Source organism: Electrophorus electricus, unplaced genomic scaffold (assembly GCF_041902795.1).
Source record: "Electrophorus electricus isolate QZ-2024a unplaced genomic scaffold, ASM4190279v1 Scaffold31, whole genome shotgun sequence".
Lineage (NCBI taxonomy): Eukaryota > Metazoa > Chordata > Actinopteri > Gymnotiformes > Gymnotidae > Electrophorus > Electrophorus electricus.
Genome location: NW_027658594.1, coordinates 249,330 through 271,254, shown reverse-complemented (window position 1 = coordinate 271,254; position 21,925 = coordinate 249,330). Strand labels below are relative to the sequence as shown.

General features: G+C 40.5%; 1 protein-coding gene across 1 annotated transcript; it reads right to left on the bottom strand.

Moving 5' to 3' along the window:
* Positions 1 to 3,840: 3,840 nt before the first annotated feature.
* LOC145655649 (protein NDRG1-like) lies at positions 3,841 to 7,899 on the bottom strand. The gene is made up of 11 exons (XM_081709143.1): positions 7,801 to 7,899; positions 7,569 to 7,689; positions 7,069 to 7,131; positions 6,895 to 6,955; positions 6,455 to 6,541; positions 5,890 to 5,976; positions 4,931 to 4,966; positions 4,758 to 4,805; positions 4,546 to 4,581; positions 4,406 to 4,457; positions 3,841 to 4,118 (listed from the first exon to the last, which is right to left on the bottom strand). Exons 1-11 carry the CDS (start codon positions 7,862 to 7,864, stop codon positions 3,961 to 3,963), a joined length of 813 nt encoding a protein of 270 aa, XP_081565269.1. The 5' UTR covers positions 7,865 to 7,899; the 3' UTR covers positions 3,841 to 3,960.
* Positions 7,900 to 21,925: the final 14,026 nt, after the last annotated feature.

Sequence of the window (21,925 nt, the reverse complement as noted above, 5' to 3'; positions counted from 1 at the left end):
ATAATAGGCTTTGAAGCTCTCTGCAACAGGTGCAGAGTGGTGCAAGACTGTGTTTGAAAGCATAAAGAGGAATAATGTTTCTGGGGTATCTCAAGGCCTTTTTGGGTCTGTAAGTGCAGAGCAGAGGCTCTGATGCAGGTGGTTTCAAGGCCTCTGTGGAAGTCTACGGCAGATGACTCTGGACTGTTCCCGTGAGAAATAGCTTCCTAAGTATTGGGAAAGATCCCGGCTTTTAAAAGACGTGAAAGCCTCTTCGAGAGTTCTGTGGCTAAGCAAGGTTCATTATCTTACCATAAGAGCAGGGTGATACTGACCTGCAACATCATCTTGCAGGTGTTTGATGGTATGAGTTGAGATCATCTTTGTTAAAAACAAAAAAAACAACAACAAAAAAAAAAAACAGGAAAATCTTCCAATAGGATATACTGGGGTCAAGCTTCAATTTGTACAATGATAGATCTCAATTTGCATATATTGAATAATGTATGGTTGAACACAGTGGTGGAGATTTCAAACACCAGTATGTAGAGAAGGTGTGGCAATCACATAATCAGTTGTGAAAACTGGATAAAAATGTGTGTTCCTTGTGTGATTATTAGACATATTCTGGACTATGCCTCGTTTGTATGTAACGCTGAGCTCAAAATAAATAATGGACCTACTACTCTCTTCAATTAATTCTTGAGTCTGCATCTTTATTTTCTGTTTAAAGAGGACTTAATAAAATTACTGGAATGTGGGCAATATCTAGTAACACAGTGCCGAGTCTGCTAAACGTAGATCCCAGCCTTTTATATGGCCTCTTCCCTTTAATTCTACTGACTATAATTAATGTAAACCTTGTCGATTCTGGTGTTTGCTGTATAGAGGTAGCGAAAACTTTGCTAAAACAATGAAAAATATGCATCCTGTGAAAAGTTTATTGAACAATATAACATTGTTCCTTACCCAGAGCCATAACACGTCATTGATGGAAATCACACTGATGTGAGGGCGGTATGGGCCAACTCAACTGTATTTCCTGATTGTTTTATTCTGCAGGAGGATGTGGTCCAAATATTTAAAAAATCACAGGTTTGTTTAAGAGGACATAGTCGAACAGTTTGGGCTTACTGTTATTTTAATACTAGTGGTAACTATTAGTAAATACAACAATCTGACCATCCTCATACTGCATTGAGTGCTGTGCAGCTAACAAAGATGATAAAGGGTAGAAACCGAAAGGTATGAGAAGGGATGAAAAGTAGTAATGAAGTTTGGAAAGTAATGTCGTTCCTAAATACCCAGTCAGTTAGTTTTAAAGTTAAACATTCAAACATAACATGAAGAGTCAGCCTTCAGAATTAGTTAAAGAGAATAGCTGGTCCCATCCTTTATTGCCGGTTAACCTTAACAAACATTATTGAGGCACCCTTCGTGAAGGTCTAACTGTCAAACAGAGAACCCATATTTTTATACACTTTTCAGAAGTGGTTATGTATTCACCCCACCTTCCTTTACATATTAGTGTTTGCATTCACCACCATTACATCTGAACCACACAGTAGTCAATATATGCAAACTGCTATTCAATACCCACACCAGTTGGAAGCCATTACCACTACATTCCAAGAGAAGATTTGTATTAGCCTTGTCCTAAAGAAGATTGTTTTTCTATATGGTCCTGAGCCTGGTGGAGAGTTCATATATCTTACCCTGAGGTCCACCAAAAGCCTACGCAGGATCCTTTACTGAAGCCTGAAGCCCTGTATGTAAGTCATTCTGAAAGGACACAGAATCTCTAAACTCCCTTATGTTTTATGTTATTAATCTGTCCAATGCACTGTTAGGCCTCTTTTCCCTGTAAACACGCATGTTATTACCTCAGTAATAACAGGGACCACCTCTTGTAAAGAATTTATTGCATTTGAAAGTATGGAAATGTGGTCAAAGGTGATGCTAGAAACATCTCCCTTTAAAGGTTAGAAAAGGATATGGAAAGGTGGCTACATGCTTAAAAGCTAAAATGTTACATGTAACTAAACTGTGAGAGATGCCTTTATAAAGAACAGTGTGTGAATCTACAGGGGATGCAGTGGCTGATGTGATCGTGCGTCTGCTATGATAGCGAGGCGAGGTTATTATATTGTGGCTTGTATGTAGTTCAAATGAAATTAAGGAATGGTCTGAGATGGCATCCGACTGGGGTAGTCTGACTATGTTCTCCGTGTCCACCGTATGTCAATAGTAAGTCAAGCGCATGTCCATCAGAGTGTGTGGGTTCTCTTATACATTGGATGAAACCAATTGATTCTGATATACAGCTAAAGGCCAATCTCAAAGGGTCTTGGGCATTATCAAGGTGAATATTGAAATCACAAAAAATAATGGCTCTTTCTACAAAAGTGACTAGATTAGAAAGGAAATCTGAAAATTCCTTAATAAATTCTGAGTAGGGCCGTGGTGGCCTATAGATACCAAATAGTGAAACAGGCTGGGTGGGCTTCATATCGCTGGCTACATCATTCATTTTAGAAAAAAAAACAAAATTTCCCCTTTTTTCCTCAATTATCCTGTTATCTTCAATTCCCTGCTCTAAAGCGATTACTCACGTAATACTAGTCAGAGTTTTAGGGTGCCCCAAAAGGGTGCATTAGGTGCATTAAAGTTACTAATAAAGACATCAGAATATTCCCTGTCTTTCAAGTAGAAAATAAATCAGAATACCACAGAAATGTATTTGCTATTAAGTAACCTAGAGCCTTAAAGATTATTTTGGACTTCAGTGGACGTAAGAACAATAGCAGGTAAATAAACTTTATTTATTTATTTATTCCTTAATATGGCATTCTCTAAAATGATGTAAATACATTGAAAATATGCAGTACAAGTGCAGTAAAATAATTCAATGTTGTACTTCTTCTTCTTCAAAGCAGAGCATTGGGTACTTAATACCATTGAACTGTGTCAAATCAATGTGCCCTATTACCATTGAATTTTTACTATTACTATTACAACAGTAATGTAAATAATGTGATACAAATAGTTAATGAAGTACAAATTCATGAAACTCACATGCTGCTAGTATGTTAAAAGTTATAAATGTAAATGACAATTAATTATTCATACTGTTGTTGGTGGGGAATTCAGTAGATTGACTGATTTAAACAACTCCCAAAGTATTTGCATAACCTGAAACACACATTATGAAGACTTCCATTAAAATTACATTTATTTCAAGATTAGACTAGGAATGGAAAGAAGTACAATGTAAGAAAAAATCAAATAGGTCCTCTGAAAAAGCTGAAATTGTCAGTCATGTAAAGCTTTTACAAGATGAAGCATAATGTCATGGAATGTTAGCCTCCCTCGAGTCATGTGGTTTGGCCTGCCACGTTCAGTGGGAGGGCTGTGTTTGCAACCACACCTGCACCTTGTTCGTCTCAATGTATATAAACCCGTGTTAAAGTGTACAGGGTGTTGGTCATTGTCGGTGTAATGTCTGAATGTAACATGTTTATGTTAGATGTATTCTTGTGTATCATGTTTGTTTAACTTCATTTGTTTCAGGTCCATGTTTATTGTTTCTAATACGTGAGTGCCACTGTCATTTATGTTAATAAATGTTCGTCCCAGTCGGTGGAGTCTGTGCGTCCTGCCCCTCGCCCTATGGCACTCGGGCCGCCACACGTAATCACAGTGCATTATTTCTTTATTATATTAAACTTTTGTACTGGTGTTAAAGCAGGCCAAATATTATACATTGATTCATATACTAAGTACTAAAAGTGTTATACATTGATTGATGCGGAGAAAACTATACATCAACTTTTTTATGGCTACTAAATAAAGGTACAATACTGAGCCTGATAAGTATAAACATTTTAAACAGCTTTTTATCGTTTAGGGTTTTTTTTTCCTTTTGTGCAAGTCTAAATTAGTCCACTGGGACAATGACACACAAACACTAACACCAACACATCAATGGTCCCTCAATTTAGAGTATTTTTTATTTGAAATGGAGCCGAACTGAGCATGACAACACTGGGATGGAGCAGCGGGTAGGAGAGCCTCATCTTCAGCGTTGCTTGGAGGTGCTCTCCATGGAAGTGATGGCCCAGGGGTGGAAGAATGCCATTCTGGTGGAGAAGGTGGGGTGCCAATGAGACAGGTGTGTCATGCCTGCAGAAGACACTGTCAGAGGCAGATAAGCAGAAGGACAAGGTGAAGTAACATAGCTCAAGGTCCCTACTTAACTGCACCATTTAGAAAGCATGCATAACTTAAAGATAGTTGTGAAAGCCTGAAGGTCTACAACAGGCAGTAATGAACTTTTCTAAACTGGATTTATGGGTTTTACATTGCGCAGAGGCTGAACGATTTTTAATTTCGACCTTTTGTCAGTGTGTTTACAGTATTTACTTACTGTAGCCCAGTCCTTGAATGAAGTATTTCAAGGCTTCTGCCAGCTTGCCAGGCTATAAGGTAAGAACAGGACACAATAGATTACACAGTGCATCACTCAGTTTGAATGCAAGAGCATTATTTTAATGGGTAACGACAGACCTGATCAAGCTGTGGTAGACCTCCACAGTCAGCCATCTTCATGAGGGACAACATGAAGGACAATGTTATTCACCACAAGTTCATCACAAAGTTCTAGATTTATAAGCCCCCAGTGACATATAATGACTTCTGCATTTATAATGAGAGTCAAATAAAAAAAGCAAAACATAACATTTTAAGTATCGCTTTGCTGAGGTTTGAAGGTCACTAACTTTGAGGAGGGTTGTCTTTGAGGGATTCATTTTGGAATTGCAGTCAACCTACGACGGAAAACACAAACATTTGCACGCAGGCTCCCAGGTACATATAGAAGTTTGATTTGAATGCTGGGTTGGATTTTGAATGTTGTTTTTAAACTTCTGCATGTAAAACAAGCTGTACATACCACAGCATCCACCACAGGAGAGTCATCTCCTACCACCAGAAGAGTGTGACACCTACAGCAACAAAACCTTTCAGGCATGTGGTGGCACAGGGGCATTTTACATCAAAAAATAACATGGAATAAGGATAAAAGAGAAACAGTTTCTCACTTACTTTAGAGTCTTTCTACCCAGAGAAGTTCTCTTAATGTTCAGTTTACTTCGGCTGAAAATTGATCAGATCTAATAAGACTGGGAGCTGTTCATATGACAAACAAGTCTAGAAGCAGAGAGCTCAGAAGATTCCATAGAATGCAGATGTCAGTCATACCTGTTGTAGGACTTCATAAAATGCAGAAGGTTGGTCTGGTTAATCCTTTTGCTGATGTTGTGACGGAAGGTCTTTACAAATTCTGCCTTCTTCTTAATCTCCTCCTGCCACGGTGCCATAAAGGAGTCAGTCCAAGACACAATCAGTCACAAAACATTAAAACTTGATGTGAATATGAATTTAAATGTCTCTTCCTCTATATGCACAGTCTGCACAGGCACTCGAGACAGAAATGTATAATAAAAGGAATATGTAAAAAAAAAAAAAAACATTGTTGACCTTTTGATGGACAATAATGTAGGCATCTGGTTCTTTAGTTACGAAAAGGACACAGTCTAAATTCAGGACAGCTCATTTGGAACACTCATCTTTAGTAATAAGGCATTTAACTTTTAAATATTCTAGTTCAGTGTTTAGTGACCCAGTCCACAGTACACATGAAATGGCCCACATGTTTATTCTAACCCAGCCCAGTACAACTGTACCAGGTGTTCATTTTCCTAATGGCTTGGTTTAGGAGCTAGGATGATGTTGTCAGGAGCTGGGATAGAGGGAAAATGTGGGATGTCAGATGTATCACAAGGACTGGGTTGACAAGTACTGCTCAATAATACATACAATATACATTTCATTTTAGGCGTTATTTCGTACCTGACCGAACAGGTGGGAGATGACAACACTGGGGGGACCAAGGGCCCAGCTGGAAATCTGTGGAAAGTGTGGGTTGATCTTTAGTGGCTGGAGTACACATAAGCTTTGATCAAATACATTACTTTATTAAAAGAGGCTTGACACTGTTCTAAGGATCCTAAAAGAATAAAAATATAGGGTCGATTGTCACCATATGATTGGCATGAAAGGTTAACTGGAAACTGCAGAAAACTAAGAGTAATATGCTGAGAACTATTTGTTATCACATTGAAAGTTATATGGATTCAGTGAACAGCCAAGACACAGGGAACAAGACAGTTTAAATACATGAAGTAATAAGAGTTAAACAAGACAGGTGCAAATAATAAGGAGCGGAGAAAATGAAGCTAAGGAACGGAACCACAACAAGGAAGTAAAGCAAAACAAAAGACATGAGACAGGGAAACCATAGACATGGACGCTAGGTGGGACCAGCTAAACGACATAATTGTAGAGATACAGGGATCGTGATGATTAAGCAGGGTGTTAACAGAATGATAATTACTATTGCATTAGACTGTGATACCTTGGATGCTGCCCGGTCTGCCCAGCCCTCTACCTGAGCATTAATGTTCATCAGGACAAGGCCCTCAACCAAGTCTGGGTACTTCAACTGCAAGACATTTATGCATGAGCAGTCAAAGGGAGATGAACCTTCAGGGCAAAATTACTTACTATATGTCAAACTGTTGTAGTTAAATGAGCAATTAAGAGTCTCCATATTTGGCATTCTTGCACTTTACATTGCACTTAGAAAAAGGTTTGTTTACATGTGCAAGCAGAGGAACAATAGTGAAGTGTCAGTATTCTGGAGAGTTGATGTCTAGCTAGCTTGACAGTGTAATGATTAGGATTATGCTGCAAGTATCAACACTTTGTTACAAAGCAAGAATTTCACCAAGGAGTAATCCTTGTTTGATCATTGTGTTAAAATCTATTGGGAAGAAAGACAGTGCTACAACTCACAGCGAACCGTGTGAGGATGTTTGCTCCTGCTCCAACACCCATTCCAATAACACTCTTAATTCTGTGGAGAGAAAAAAATGTACATAACTTTAAACCATTAAAGCGCAAGGTTTCAGATTAGAACAAGGATTGACAGTTTAATCTCAGAGTAAATGGCTAATCTGGTTCACTCACTTAAAATGCTTGAGCACAATTGGGAGGGTCTCGGAGAGCTTGTCCATTGAGGGATATGTGAATCTACAGGAAAAAATTGCCCTGAGTGAGTTATAATTCTAAGGGACGCCACTGATTCTTCAGGATTTGAACCTGCTAAACCTAGCTATGATGTACTGGGAGCCACAGCCATCAATGTAGCATATGAACGCTAAGAAAAAAGTTCATGAAAGAAACCCTGGTGCATGACAAGCCGGTGCCAGCTAGACATGCTGACAGTCAGGGCCTCCAGATGTTAGTTTAGGTGGGCACCAACACCATGGCATAGAGTCGTCCTGTCTGACTGCCAGGAAGGAGTGGTCTGAGGGCAGACGGAGGGCTATGGAGTAGGTTCTGATAAATATACATTCTGGAAAAAATTGTATGGGGTAGCTGAAGGTCACATTTTAGATTAGATTTAACCTTGGAATGTCTTTCAGCCCCTGAAAGAACATTGTGGCATATGGTGCACTCACGCTCACCCTGCAGGGAAGGTGCTGGCACCCTCATGTTGCCCAGGAGCGTTGACCTGACACACGGCAAAGTGTCGCATGATTTCCTGCATGTCCTCATCATAGAAAAGAACGTCGAAGCAAGTTTTGTCTGCAGACATGCATTCCAGGGTCATTACAACACAATAAATGATGCTTATGCTAAGTTTTAGACTTTAGAGCAATCAGCTACGTGCCACAAGCAACAGTATCAGAGTCTTACGGTTCATTCCGATGTCATGGTAGGTGAGGATGACCGGTCGGTTATCCCTGGGGATACCTGCCATGGTGCAGCATACAGTGCCAAAGGGGGTCTCCACATTGTCCTCCTATAAGACCCAGGTGGAGTATAAAGGTCTAGGTCTAGATGTATAAGAAAAACCTCTAAAAAGAGGTCTGATTCCACTGCAGTGGTTTTGTGTGTCAGGACATTACTCTGTCACACTTAGAACTACTTCTGTGGAATGAGCCTCTTATCACGAGGAATGTCAATCATTTATTTATTATTTATCATTAACCAAGTTAATTTGTTTACAAAAGATCATGTTTGACTCAGAAGACACATGACAGTGCTTGAAAACATGCTTTATGGGTAAAAGCTTTAGCCTATTGAAACATCTGTGAAAAGGTAGTGCTACTTACCACAACTTGACCCCAAAATGCCCCCTTAAAATCCTTCAGACAAAACACAGAGAAAAATAGATTTTGGAGTGGTAACATTTCATTCTGGATGTGAAAAGATCCATCCCATAGACTTTATTCTATTAACAGTACTCAATGTCTGAAAATACAGCCTTATTTTACCGGACACAACGGGTCCATACAAAAGGCATCATCAGATGTTTCTTCATCATCCTCCAATAGAGGGTTATAGAGGGCCTGGGGGTTAAGAAGCAAAAATTCTCAGTACAAAGTTAGATAAAACTTGGTTGTAAGGTAGTATTAAACAAGTATTCTCTTTTTAAAACATTTGCCCAACCTACCCTTTTTGCCATTATCCCAAAAGTTGACGAGCAAATATTCCTCGCTAAATCGATTCCCTGTCTGAATACCGTCTGCATTGCTGGTGCCACTGTAAGGGTCGTTTCCTTTTGGTCACAGAGATTCAGTACAGACTTATTTGGATATTAGGCTGTGCAGTTCCAATTTAGAATATTTGCAGCTCTCCTGTAATAGTAATATTATGACATCACTAAAATACTTTTGAGCAGTTTAATGACAGATTCCCTAAAATCTATATGACAAGAACACCATGCCACTTTTTAATGCTTGATGAAGTATGTTTTGGATGTTACAGCTGTTTTTCTGACAGACCTTCTCTGTTTGAAATGCATCAAAATGATCCCTAAGAGACTAAAGATTCCACTGTACCTTGTTCTGTAAAATTCAGTAGTAATCCACCACCTATGGTTAGGTTTAATTCACCCTATTGTCTCCCAACCTTTGAACTGCTGAAGTGTGTCAAGTGAAATAACATATAGATGCTTGCGCTCACCTTTAAAATAGATGTAGTGATGTCATAGCCATTGTGACGTCATAGACATTGTGATGTTACTACAGGGTTGCGCTGACATTTTGGTCATTGGGAAAATAAGTCAAAAGTTTAAAAAATATGTGAAATCCCTATTTTTAGCGGCAGCTGAGTACGTAGCTGAAAGATGGGTACAGTTATATAGACATTTATTACAGTTTTCCAATACAACACGAAGTCCCTCCATGCAGGCACTACATGGGTTTTTGATAAAGATCAAGACATTAACTGTAATACAGAGAGAGGTCGGTAGAGTAGGCAAAACTGTCATCAAGTAAAATTACTGTTACTTTAAAATAATAACTACTGAAGTAGAAGTAAAAGTAGTCATTTAAATTATTACTTAAGTAAAAGTAAGAAAGTATCTGTTACAAGAATACTCAAGTAGCAAGTTACTTCACTGGAACTCATTTAATAGCAGTTTAATGCCATTGAACTGTGTCAAATCAATGTGCCCTATTACCATTGAATTTTTACTATTACTATTACAACAGTAATGTAAATAATGTGATACAAATAGTTAATGAAGTACAAATTCATGAAACTCACATGCTACTAGTATGTTAAAAGTTATAAATGTAAATGACAATTAATTATTCATACTGTTGTTGGTGGGGAATTCAGTGGATTGACTGATTTAAACAACTCCCAAAGTATTTGCATAACCTGAAACACACATTATGAAGACTTCCATTAAAATTAAATTTATTTCAAGATTAGACTAGGAATGGAAAGAAGTACAATGTAAGAAAGAATTAAATAGGTCCTCTGAAAAAGCTGAAATTGTCAGTCATGTAAAGCTTTTACAAGATGAAGCATAATGTCATGGAATGTTAGCCTCCCCCGAGTCATGTGGTTTGGCCTGCCACGTTCAGTGGGAGGGCTGTGTTTGTAACCACACCTGCACCTTGTTCGTCTCAATGTATATAAACCCGTGTTAAAGTGTACAGGGTGTTGGTCATTGTCGGTGTAATGTCTGAATGTAACGTGTTTATGTTAGATGTATTCTTGTGTATTATGTTTGTTTAACTTCATTTGTTTCAGGTCCATGTTTATTGTTTCTAATACATGAGTGCCGCTGTCATTTATGTTAATAAATGTTCGTCCCAGTCAGTGGAGTCTGTGCGTCCTGCCCCTCGCCCTACGGCACTCGTGCCGCCACACGTAATCACAGTGCATTATTTCTTTATTATATTAAACTTTTGTACTGGTGTTAAAGCAGTCCAAATATTATACATTGATTCATATACTAAGTACTAAAAGTGTTATACATTGATTGATGTACTATACATATATGAACTGTTTTCTGTATCCTTATGTCTATAAATTAAAAGAATTAAAACATTTAAATGATAAATAAATTACAATAAATGTATAAATGTTCACAAATAAGAAACTACATTGGTCTGCACTTTTCTCCACAGATTCAAGGAACTCATGAAAGTTGGAAGCTATAGAAACACATAATACAGAATTATAGACTGACTGATGTGTGAGCAGAAAGATCACTGTGATGTTCTCATATCTAAAGCACTCAAAGCATTGATGTTATGTAAATGAACTGTGATCTCATTGGTTTAAGGAAATAGATTCACCTACTTTGAAGTTCAAGTTTTTATCAAAAGGTTAGAACTGGTTGACTATACTTTGTCTGTTCTGCAACAGGAAATTTAAACATTTATATCCGAAGTATTACGCGATAGAAATCAGTTCAAGACTACCCGTTATTGACCGCTAGATGGGGGAAGATACGAAGAAATAAATGAGTCCAGATCCTCCTGCCCGACTTTACGGTGAGACTCTGCTTTTACGTCATTAAAACGCTAAAGAAAAAAGGCCGCCATATTTGTAGTTCCAAAACGTGAAAAGGTGTCATTTTGTATGCCAAAGAATGAATAAACACCATGCCATGCCTTGAAGACGACGAAATTGCAATCAATTTAGCTAGCCATAAGAATAAGAATAGCTGTTTGATTTACATAATCACAAATATATTGCATGTACATACATCTACATTTCAGTCGATCAAAATGTTTCACGTACTTATAACCGCAACTTTATGTTACAGCGGTCATATCAGATATTTACCAATATAAAACGCAACAGGTGTCGTGTTCTGTAATAGAACATTTTAACATTTATATCCATATTACACTGCATAAATCAATTCAAGACTGTAGAGTCGTCGTACCAAATGACGTAAACTCAATATAAACCGCTGACTTAATTTAATGAACAGTATTAAGATAATGAGTGAGTACAGCGAGTCTTGTCTTACTGATGCCTGTTCTAACTGAACATAGGCAGACTCCTGCATGCTGACTGGTCTAGTCACCAAACACCTGCAGCTATGGCAGCTCGTAGCAGGCAAACAGAACAGTCATTTATTCAAATGATCTACACTGACAACAGTTCTGGAATGTTACCCCTGCCATAGAATTAAAAAGATTCAAGTTCAGCAAATGTTAGCGCATTTGACAATGGGACAGAGACAGAGCAGGACGAAAATCCACCCTCTGCCGACTGAACAAGAGCGGCGGAGGATGAGCAATGACTGGCCCATTAGACCAATCTTGAAGCGGATAGATTTCTGGGCAGAACGTGACCAAAGCTGGAGGTTCCCTGCTCGAAGATCAGGCACTAGCAGGCAAACCGAGCATTGCACAGGCCATATTTGAAATTCCCACAATGCTTTTCTCACCGGGCGTATGTCGGGGCAATAACGTTGTCAGTTGGTCCTACCAGACAATTATCAGCATGACGAGAGCCTTTCATATCAATAAATTCTGACAACACTTTGAAAGTGATAAGCAGTGGTTAGCTCGAAAGTTATTCATAAACAAGCACGTTGAAAATTACGAAGCAAGAGACTTAGATCAGCTGTTGTCTCTATCGATGGTCTGAGTGAACCATGTGTTCTTAGCATGCAGGTATGGTCTAACGCCTTATGTGCTGAGTTGCTGTTTCCATATTTTAAAAATAGAACATTGTTAAACGGCATCTGTAATAGTTAAGGAAAGTGTGTTATAAGTATAAAGTGTTACAGTAAGTGTTTTGGCCCCTGACTGCCATTAGGACAAGCCAAGACAACCGCTCACTACGTTAGCTTATCTACTTGTTAAATCAGCCTGAAATTAAGATACAGATAAAAGTGTTGATTTTTATACTAAGATTTTAACAACTTGAGCCAAAGTATTCAGAATGTAAATGTTTGGTCTAGCAGGTATGGCCCACAACTGATGCAGAGAGTGCATGACATGGCAGAGGGGATTCATGTTGGCAAAATGCCCTCCTACGAATTAGTCCCAAATACTGAAGCAAAAAAGAGGCCGAATTCATCTGATGGAAGTAAGTCTAAAAGGGCTTCTTGATGATGTTACCCTGGTGACTTGCATTCTTTCCAGATGCTCAACAACCACTAAAAGTAGTGCATTGCTAAAAACTACTACTTGTGCTGGAGGTGTTGAAAATATGGTTTCCTTGTCATTGTCAGTTTGATTTTATAAGGTTCTACGTGGGCATCGATAGGAGCTGAAACTGTGCATGTGTTGCCCCTCTGAGGAGATGAGCCAATGAGGAAGATGCCCGTGTTGAAATTTGGCTCTAGACCACGCTTTGAGCTGGTGCACTTTGTCAGCGGTTGAAGTTGCAGCAGCATTGGCGGAGTGGGACGCAATGGGGAGAAGGAGAACGAGAAGGATCTCAGGAGTGAGAAGCTGAACAGCGGCAAGCAGCGGGAGGCTGGAGACAAAGCCTCTCCTCTCCCTTCTCTGACACAAACACAGTCACGCGTTATATACTCACATAATCCAAAATCCAGCATCTTTTATTTGCTGTTAGCTGGCAAAGAGTAATCAGTATAGTCAGATTCCTTTAATGTAAACACTTGGGAAAATTCCTGCCATGATATCACTTTGGACACAGGGAAAATCTGATAGTAAATATTCTGGCAGGGACAGGCCATGACGACTAAGGAAAGTTTATAATGAAGGTTAATTACACCATTCCATAAAATATAGATTCAGTTAAAATGATCAAACTTTTAAGTCATTCACTTTTATTTTTATGTAGTTAACCCTTTCTTACCGACTTAGTACAATGACAGGAGTTCATCAGAAACACTCTCAGTGGCATTTCTGCTTGAATTGGCTTGACTTAGAAATGGTTGGCTAGAAAATTCCTGCCATGAGATCACTTTGGACACAGGGAAGATATGATAGTAAATATTATGACAGGGTGAGGTCATGACTGCTTAGAAAAGTTTATAATGAAGGTCATGAAAGGTCAGTTTTGACTAATTGCAAAAAACGCCATGTAAACATTAGAATGGGAAAGTCAAGTGGTCTGAGCGAAGCGAACTGCGAACGAGGCATGGACCAGACTAACCAGGACCAATATTTTGAAAGGGATCAAAGGAGGATGACATCAAGAATAATTCTGATGATCAAGTGGTGCACGGTCAAGCAAATTGCAGCCAGATACAATGCTGTTGCTCCAACTAACATGTCTGAATGCACAGGTCATCACCTTAGCACATTTGGATGACCTGTTCAGATGATCTGTTCGAGTGTCATTGCTGTCTGAGGCAAACAGAACGGCAAGACTCCAGTGGGCAGAAGAGCAGAAAACTAAACAGTGGAACATCATCTTGTCAGATGTATCCAAAATTCTGTTGCACTATGATGATGGGAGGGTAAGAATTTGGCATAAGCAGCATGAATTAAAGAGTCCTTCCTGTCAGGTGTCAACAGTTCAAGCTGGTAGAGGTGGCATAAAGGTGTGAGGAATGTTTTCTTGGCACACCATGGGTCCTCTGAAATCAGTAGATGTTTGAACAGAAGGGCTTACCTATGTATTGCGACCGAGTGCATCCCTTCATGCAGCTGCTTAAACTATGGCAGAAGGACACTTTCAACAAGACAAGAAACCCTGCCGCAAGGGTTGTATAATCACGGATTTGTTCCAGTATCAAGACAGCAAATTTTCAATGTTTTCCTGGCCTTCACAGTCCCCAGATCTTAATCCTATAGAACATCCCTGGGTAAAGGTATAACAGGCAGTTTAGAACATGTCAGTCCCTCTATGTAATTTGAGAGAAAATATCCTATGAAGATTGGACCAAGATTCCTGCAGAGTATTTTCAGCATATAGTGGAAACTATGCCAGAAAGAATTGCTGCAGTTCTGGAGGCCAAAGAAGGTCCAACATGCTATTAAATGGGTGTACTTAAGCCAGATACACTGTGTCCTATAATAGGATGTTGCTGGAATGTATGTGGATGTTGTTGGAATGGCCGCAGAGTTGCAGCAGCAGTACAGGTAGTCTGTGATCCTTTCCCCGATCCGAGTGAGTTTGCCCTATTACACGGTGTCGAGTTATGATGTGAATGTTTAATTACACAGGATGGATTGTGGGCGACGGAACCGAACAGCCTTCAGGATTCAAATAGAGAAAGGTGAAACTTCTCCAGCCTTTGAGTTAATCACAGGACTATTGCATAGCAATTAGGGATAACAGAACAGCTTTCGGGGGTTTGGGTGGGGTGCCTTATCCGCCCCTTTAACAGAGTAGTCACAGTTCAAATTTCCCTTCTTCCATTGTTTACAAGGCATTATACATGTGGTTTATTTATAGTGCACAGAGTAATATGCAGCGAGTCTGGTCTGTCTGCTTTGGAAGAGAAACATTTGGCCAAAAGAGCAAGACACAGCCAGGAGGATGATTGGTAAGAGCACATCATAATATGCACCTTAAAGCTGTGCTCTACAGCTAGGTCCTGTTCCATGACTGCATATATAAATTTACTACTGACATTGCCATTTATATCTGGCCATTTACAGTGCACTCTTGCTCAATGCAGCACTTGAAGCTGATTTTCCATTGTGTAGTTATTATGTTCAAGAGATGTTTGACCCGGTCAGGTTGACACACTTTAGTGAGGGCAGAAGTATCCTAGAGGACACTACAGACAGTGACGAAGACATCTCAGAGCGCGAGGTGAGAGGTTGAGTTTTTTGTTACTCTTTCTACGACATACTTTTCATGCCAGGTACTATTGTCCAGTTCAGCCAAATTTAATTTACTGCCTTGTATTATCATATATAAATTGCTGAACATCTTATCACTCAGTTTCAAACATCCCCTCAGCTGTTTTAAGCCATTTCGGTTATTCAGAAGTACTGCTAAATGGATGTGGTGGGAAAATGAGAGCACATCAAACACAGACAGCTTTATGCATTGAGTAGTAAAGAGTAAAAGTTTATTGAGTTCTGTCCCCTGTATAACAGAGTAAGAGGACTGACCCGCAGTACGGTCCCCCTCCCCTTATACACAGAACAGAAGAAAGAGAAAAAAAAGAAAAACGACTCCTACAGAGTATTGGCTAATTCATGTTTTGGTTAGCCTGAGCGCTGAAGGCTTCTTCTATCTCTATGGTTAGAACGGTATGTGAGCAGCTGGTGTACCTGACTCACACGCTTATCTGCAGACTGTTATGCTGTGACTATAGAAACATAAAGCAAAGTAAAATAAAGCAAAGTAAATTTCCACAAAATGAAGTAAGGTAAATTTCCACAACATTTCCCCCCTTTATTCTATATCACACATTATCACACATTTATTCAGCAAATAGCACTACGATGTCTTCATGTGGATCACCAGCACCGCCCATCTTGGGGAGCAGAATGTCTTCACTGAGCTGCGGTTGGTCATTGGCATGGCCGCTGAGCGCTGGCATGGTGAACACACTAGAAAGACGTCTGACACGCAATGACAAAAAAGGAGGTAAACACAGAAGAAGAAGAAAAAGAAGAAGAATGGGTAGCAGAATGGGCAACGCTACAGCCGCTACTGGAACTGTAGGCTGCGGAGTGAAGGCAGATCACATATGATTCATATAATCAGTAATATTAGCGCTGAGATCTGGAATGTAAAAACAGCAGGAAGTGTTAATCATTTTGCACACTCCTCCTTCCTTCATGGTTAGGAGATTTAATACCATTCTATGTTGAAGCACTACTGCCCTTATCGCTTGTTGTTCTATCTTTACGGCACCTATTGCTGCTAAGGTGTCATTAACTACTTGCAGTAACTGATAAGCTAAGCCACTGATCTTTTGCAGGGCTGCTACTGTGCCACCGCCCAGGAAAAGGGACCAACCAATGGTTTCACCCGGAGTGGTCCATGGGTCCCTCAGAATTCTACCACAAGAGTCTATGCTGGTTATGTCTCTCCTCACCCTGTGCTGCTTGGCATGGGGAAGTGTATACACCTGTGTCCTTGGGCGCACTACAGCTGGATAACAACATCCAGTCCAGTTCTGTGGCAATTCACCATAGGCCACCGAACCACCGACCCGCATTACATTCCAATACCCCTGCAGGGTTGTCATGGAGCAATTCCACAGGGAACTGCTATTGGAGTCACTGCAAGTGCCGTTGCTGTGCACCTGCACATAGTCGACGCATCTGGACCAGCCTTCCGGCACCTGCTGCTTCATCTGCTATACAAATATCTCACCCTTACTAGCTGCCACATGCAGCATCATTTTCGGTGGTGCGGGGTTAGTGGGACTGGGACAGTTTGAGGTCTGGTTAATAACCTGGCACATAGAGATTGTCATATTCACTTCTCCTACGTCTGCGTTTTTCAGAGGGATTACAGTCCATGGAACACTGGTATGCTGGCACACCAGGCACTCTTGCTCGATATGTTGGGCATGCACAATGACTGACATACACGCTGTATTTTGCTGGCATTTAGCTGCTAATCGTTCTGCCTCAGTGGCGTTGGGACCCTGAAATGGCAACAAGTCTTCTGATAAGTCGTGGGATTCTTCATCCATGTTAATATGCAGTCTATGTTCTGACTGTGTTAGCTGTGTCTGATTTTCTCTATGTGGCAGTGCTACATGTGTCAGAGGCACACAAATGTCAGCCCCCACCCTTTCTATACAGCACAGATAGCTACCATTGGGATTGTTCCAGTTTCCTCGTAACTTTACCTGAATGGCATTTCCATCCCCGGGCGCACTGGCAATAGTAAGATTGACTGTTTAACTTCACTATCAGTTCTGATGTCCCATACATAGTTTCTGTTTGCAGAATAATCATAAGAACCAGACGGAACCCTAATGATTTGACTCTGCTTTGTGGTGTTTTCTCTTAGGTGACCTGTAATTGTCTGCTGCACTGGCTTATTGAAGGCTTGATACCATGGGATTTGTTCCTTGTTAGAGGTGCTAAAATAGCCGTTGTTTAACCTGGTCCAATAACCGGAGGAGGAGGTATCCCAGGTTATACGTTCGGATGTACTCAAGTGGACACTATGCCAGACCCCAAGTATCACAAGCACCAACACACCCATCTTATGGGTTTCTTGACGGTTCCGAGTGTTGAAAGGGTAGGCCTTGCCTTTAACACCCTACTCAACACAGTTCCAACTCAACCAGTACTTTAATATGCTGTCCACGATTCCCCCTTTGCTCATATGGCTACGCCCATGAGCAATTCTGATTAGGCCCTGCACGTATGATTTGGGTAGGCAAGGTTTGCCCGTAGGTGTGTGTGTCCAAGCACCATTGTACACTGTGCAGTCTAGTTATCTCCACCTGGTGCGCTCGGTGGCGGTAGCCCATGACTGAATCTCCCGTAATGTGGCCTGCGGGGTAGCAGCGGTTTCCTGTATTGCTTGCACAGCGGTTTTAGTTGCAGCTGCCTTTGCTACTCTATCTGCAAAATTATTCCCCTTGCTGATTTGGTCTTCTGTAGTCTTGTGAGCTGCACACTTAACAACTGCAATTGTCTTTGGCAGCAAAATGGCTTCTAGCAAGATGGCGATGTCTAATATATTTCCCCGAGCTTGTCAGGAATTGCTTATGTTTCCATATGGCTCCAAAATCATTAACAGTTTTGTCTGCAGCTAGTTTGCATGCTTCCGTCAGTGCTATTAGTTCAGCAGCCTGCGCTGAATAGGAGGATGGTAATACTTCTGTTTTAAGTATTTCATGATCTGTTACTACCGCGTATGCTTCCCTATTGACCCCTGTGTCGTCCCTGCTTGCTGACCCATCCACATAGAGGCATAGGTCTGGGTTACTTATGGCTTCTTCCAAGAGATCAACCCGCGGTATATATACTTCAGCTAAGATTGCTGTGCAGTCTTGTGGATCTCCATCCTCCTCCGTAGGAAGGAGTGTAGCTGGGTTCAGTGTTATACACCTTTTGACAGTTATATTAGGCATATCTAAGAGGGTGGTGTGGTATCTCAGCTACCACTGGGCTGAGAAGTGTGACACTCTTTGGTCCTGCAGTATTCGGTGTACTGCGTGTGGGACTAAAAGAGTAAGATGGGAGTATGCCACTATGGTTTAGGTAGCGAAATTAGGGCTTGTGGTCGGTTTTGAGACAGCTTGTGTGTATTTCCCTTAATGATATGCCCCAAGAACGTCACTTCCTCCTTAAAATTCTGTAATTTTGCTCTACTAGGTCAGTTAGATGTATGTTACATCTGAAATATTTCCATCAGCTTTTACGCAACATACTAAACAAAGGTTAGGAACAGGCTAACTCAAATCAGGCTAACTCTCAGCAGGTCAAAAGTACTTCAGACTGCAAACTATGATCTTGTATTTTATCAAATTTTATCATAATTGTAACGCAGGGAGGATTGGCAGGATACAAAAGAGGAGCCATGATGCATACAACGATGTTTATTTAGAGACATGGAAGACAACGTAGCAATAAGGCTATCGTGGGATCAAACACTGACAACGTTAACGTTTACACAAAGGACTTATATACGCAAACAATAACAACACAACGAAGGGCAGGCGTGAAACACAAGTGAGCGTGGCCACACGGATGAACACACACACACACACACACAAGCAAACGCACACGGGGAGACGTTTGGGGGGAGGGGCCGTACCGTGACAAGAATATGTTCACACATGCTCTCTCTCTCTCTCTCTCTCTTTCTCTCTCTCTCTCTCTCTCTCTCTCTCTCTCTCTCTCTCTCTCTCTCTCTCTCTCTCTCCCCCCATCCTTTCAGCCTTTGGGTTTCAATAATACCCCCAGGGCAGACAGAGCCACTATTCAAGCAATGTAATATTCTGTAATATTCTGCTCTGGCTCCTCCTACCTCTGCAATGACATCCTCAGCTTTTATTTCAGTGGGTGTTGCATAGCCACTCATAAATATAAGTATGCCCCTGCCTGAGCTCCTGAAATTACTACAGCCTATTAAAAAAAAACCCTAATGAGTGAGCTTTTACGTAACATACTAAACAAAGGTTAAGAACAAGCTAAATCAAATCAGGCTAACTCTCAGCAGGTCAGAAATACTTCAGACTGCAAACCATGACCTAGTATTTTGTCAAACATGTTTGTTATTACATTATCAGTGACTTACCCTTGTTAAAGTAGATGAGGGCTTGTGGTCGTGAGAGAGTGACAATAAGCAGCAGCATAACCTTGTAGAGCAGCACCTGCTCCGAGTTACGCATACGCACCAACGGGTCCGTGCATCTCTGACTACAGGTGAACAAACTGGTACAGTGTGCTGGCGTAAGTGCCATTAACCACTCTAAACTGGAGTTTTGAGTGTATATACGTGGAGGAAGGACAAGTAGTTAAAGAGCATTTCGTCTCCACATGTGTTGTGGTTGCTGGCGGTACTGGTCAGCGCAGGGCACGTGTGTCAAAGCTGGACATACTCCTGTCCAGTGATCTGGCAATGCAAAACAGAGACACTGAGCTGCAACAGAGTTCCAGAGTTTTAACAAGAATTTTGACTTATTGACAACTCGCATATAAGAACAAAGTGAAAGATTTAAGATCATGCTTTTATGTTTCCAGAAGATTAACTCACCTGCCTTTCAGAGACGTGCAGAGCGGAACTTTCAAAAAGCTTATCAACGTGATGAGAATGTGAGGTTTAGGTTCATCTATAGTGTTACAGTAACAATGTGAAATATGGATATTGAGGTCAGCATCACTTAAGAGTGTATGTGTGAAACATCCTTGTCACCATAAATGTTGTGTTGTTACAAAATTAAGCAGTCCATCCAGTTTCATTTACCTGATTTATTAGCAGCCTGTGCCCACGGTCTGACTCAAGTATTTTTATTTTTATTTCCTCCATGTTGTTTATAATAGGCCTACAGTAAGAAATCCTTTTAAAGGTGATCGCCATTTCTCCCATTGTATACTGTTGAAGCATACGAGTTTTTATTCACTGAGAGATATGTCATTTATGGGGATTAGGTACAGCGCGTTTTGTTCAGGACATTCACGACGATATATGGGCTAAATGGGATTGTAAAATAACTAGCTAGCTAGCCATGTATTTAGACAGAACCTGAATTGTGTTACATGGGGATTTTTATCCCATGTTTTTAAGGCTGCGTTATGTACAGCCTAGCATAAATAAATACGCAAGAATGCAGAGCACAAATAGTCCATAGTTTATTTTCCCTTCTATATAAGCCCGCAGGTTCATAGGTGACTAGCTTTTATAATTTCATGTGTAATTTGAGCATAATGGTGGAAACTTCAAAGAACAATATGGAAAAAAAGGAGGGTTGTTTACATAATTGCCCTTGAAAAAGTTTATAAGAATTAAACTCTTGTGTACCCCTCCGACATTCTCCGGAGGGTCCCTCAAAAGCATGTTTATATTTAAGTTGCAATAAAGGACGGGACCAGAAATTCTCTTCAACTAATTCTGATATCAAGTGGAAACAAGTTGTCAGGTTCTGGTCCGCACCGAACCAGGAACGCAGACACAGACACGTACACACATATCCGCACAAATCACCCACGACGACCACTGCTCGGTTCACAATCACACACTTATCAACCATCACGATCACCTGCTTCTAATTAACTCTCTCCCTATTTAAACCCCTCATGTACCATCCTCCAGTGTTTCCCATTTAGCATACTGTGGACTAAAGCTGAGCCTGTCTTCATGAGCTTCCACACATCTGTGTTTTTAAAACTTTTTGGCAGTGCTTTGTGTGACTAATATCCTGCCTTTTTATCCCTCACTCATGTCTTGCTCAGGTGTCAATATGTCACATAACTAAATTAGTGTTCTATTATTTTCTTAATTTGTACAAGAAGTACAAATATGTAGCTATCTAACATTTATAATGTGTATTGTTTCTTATTTTGTTAACATTAAAATGTAAAACCAAGTGAAAACATTTAAATGTAAAAACAGGTTTGACACTGCTTTGGATCTAGTGAAAATACTAGAAGCTGTCAACACCATGACCTGAGCAGTCTGCATTTAACACAGAGAGAGCCAGAGACAATGTACGACAACAACCAAAGGTATTCAGATCTTAAGGGAATCCTTTTACTTAGTCTTCAATTATGCACTCCATAGATGTCATGAGGGACAGCCTCACAAGAAAGGAGGCCTGGTGCATGGCATGCAGTGGTGCCTATCATGCGAACACAGAGAGAGACAGAGACAAGGTAGCAGACAACAACCAATGGTGTTCAACTGCTGTCAGGTCTTTCTCAGTAAACTTCAGAGAATGAAGTACAGGGCAAGCACTTGAACATGCACATGTTCTTCCCTGGATACAGACACTTTGCCTCAAAGACAGTTGCCTCACAGGTTTGTTCCAAAATGACTTCCCTTGTCACTTATTCCCTTATGCAACAGGAATCGAAAAGAAAGGTGTGAGCAAGTACACCCTCCACTGACAAGCTCCTGTTGTTTAAGTGTAAATGGATTCTGTGACTTGAACAAGTCTGCTCCTTCTCTCATCCAATATAGAAATTGCTCACCGAACTACAATGAG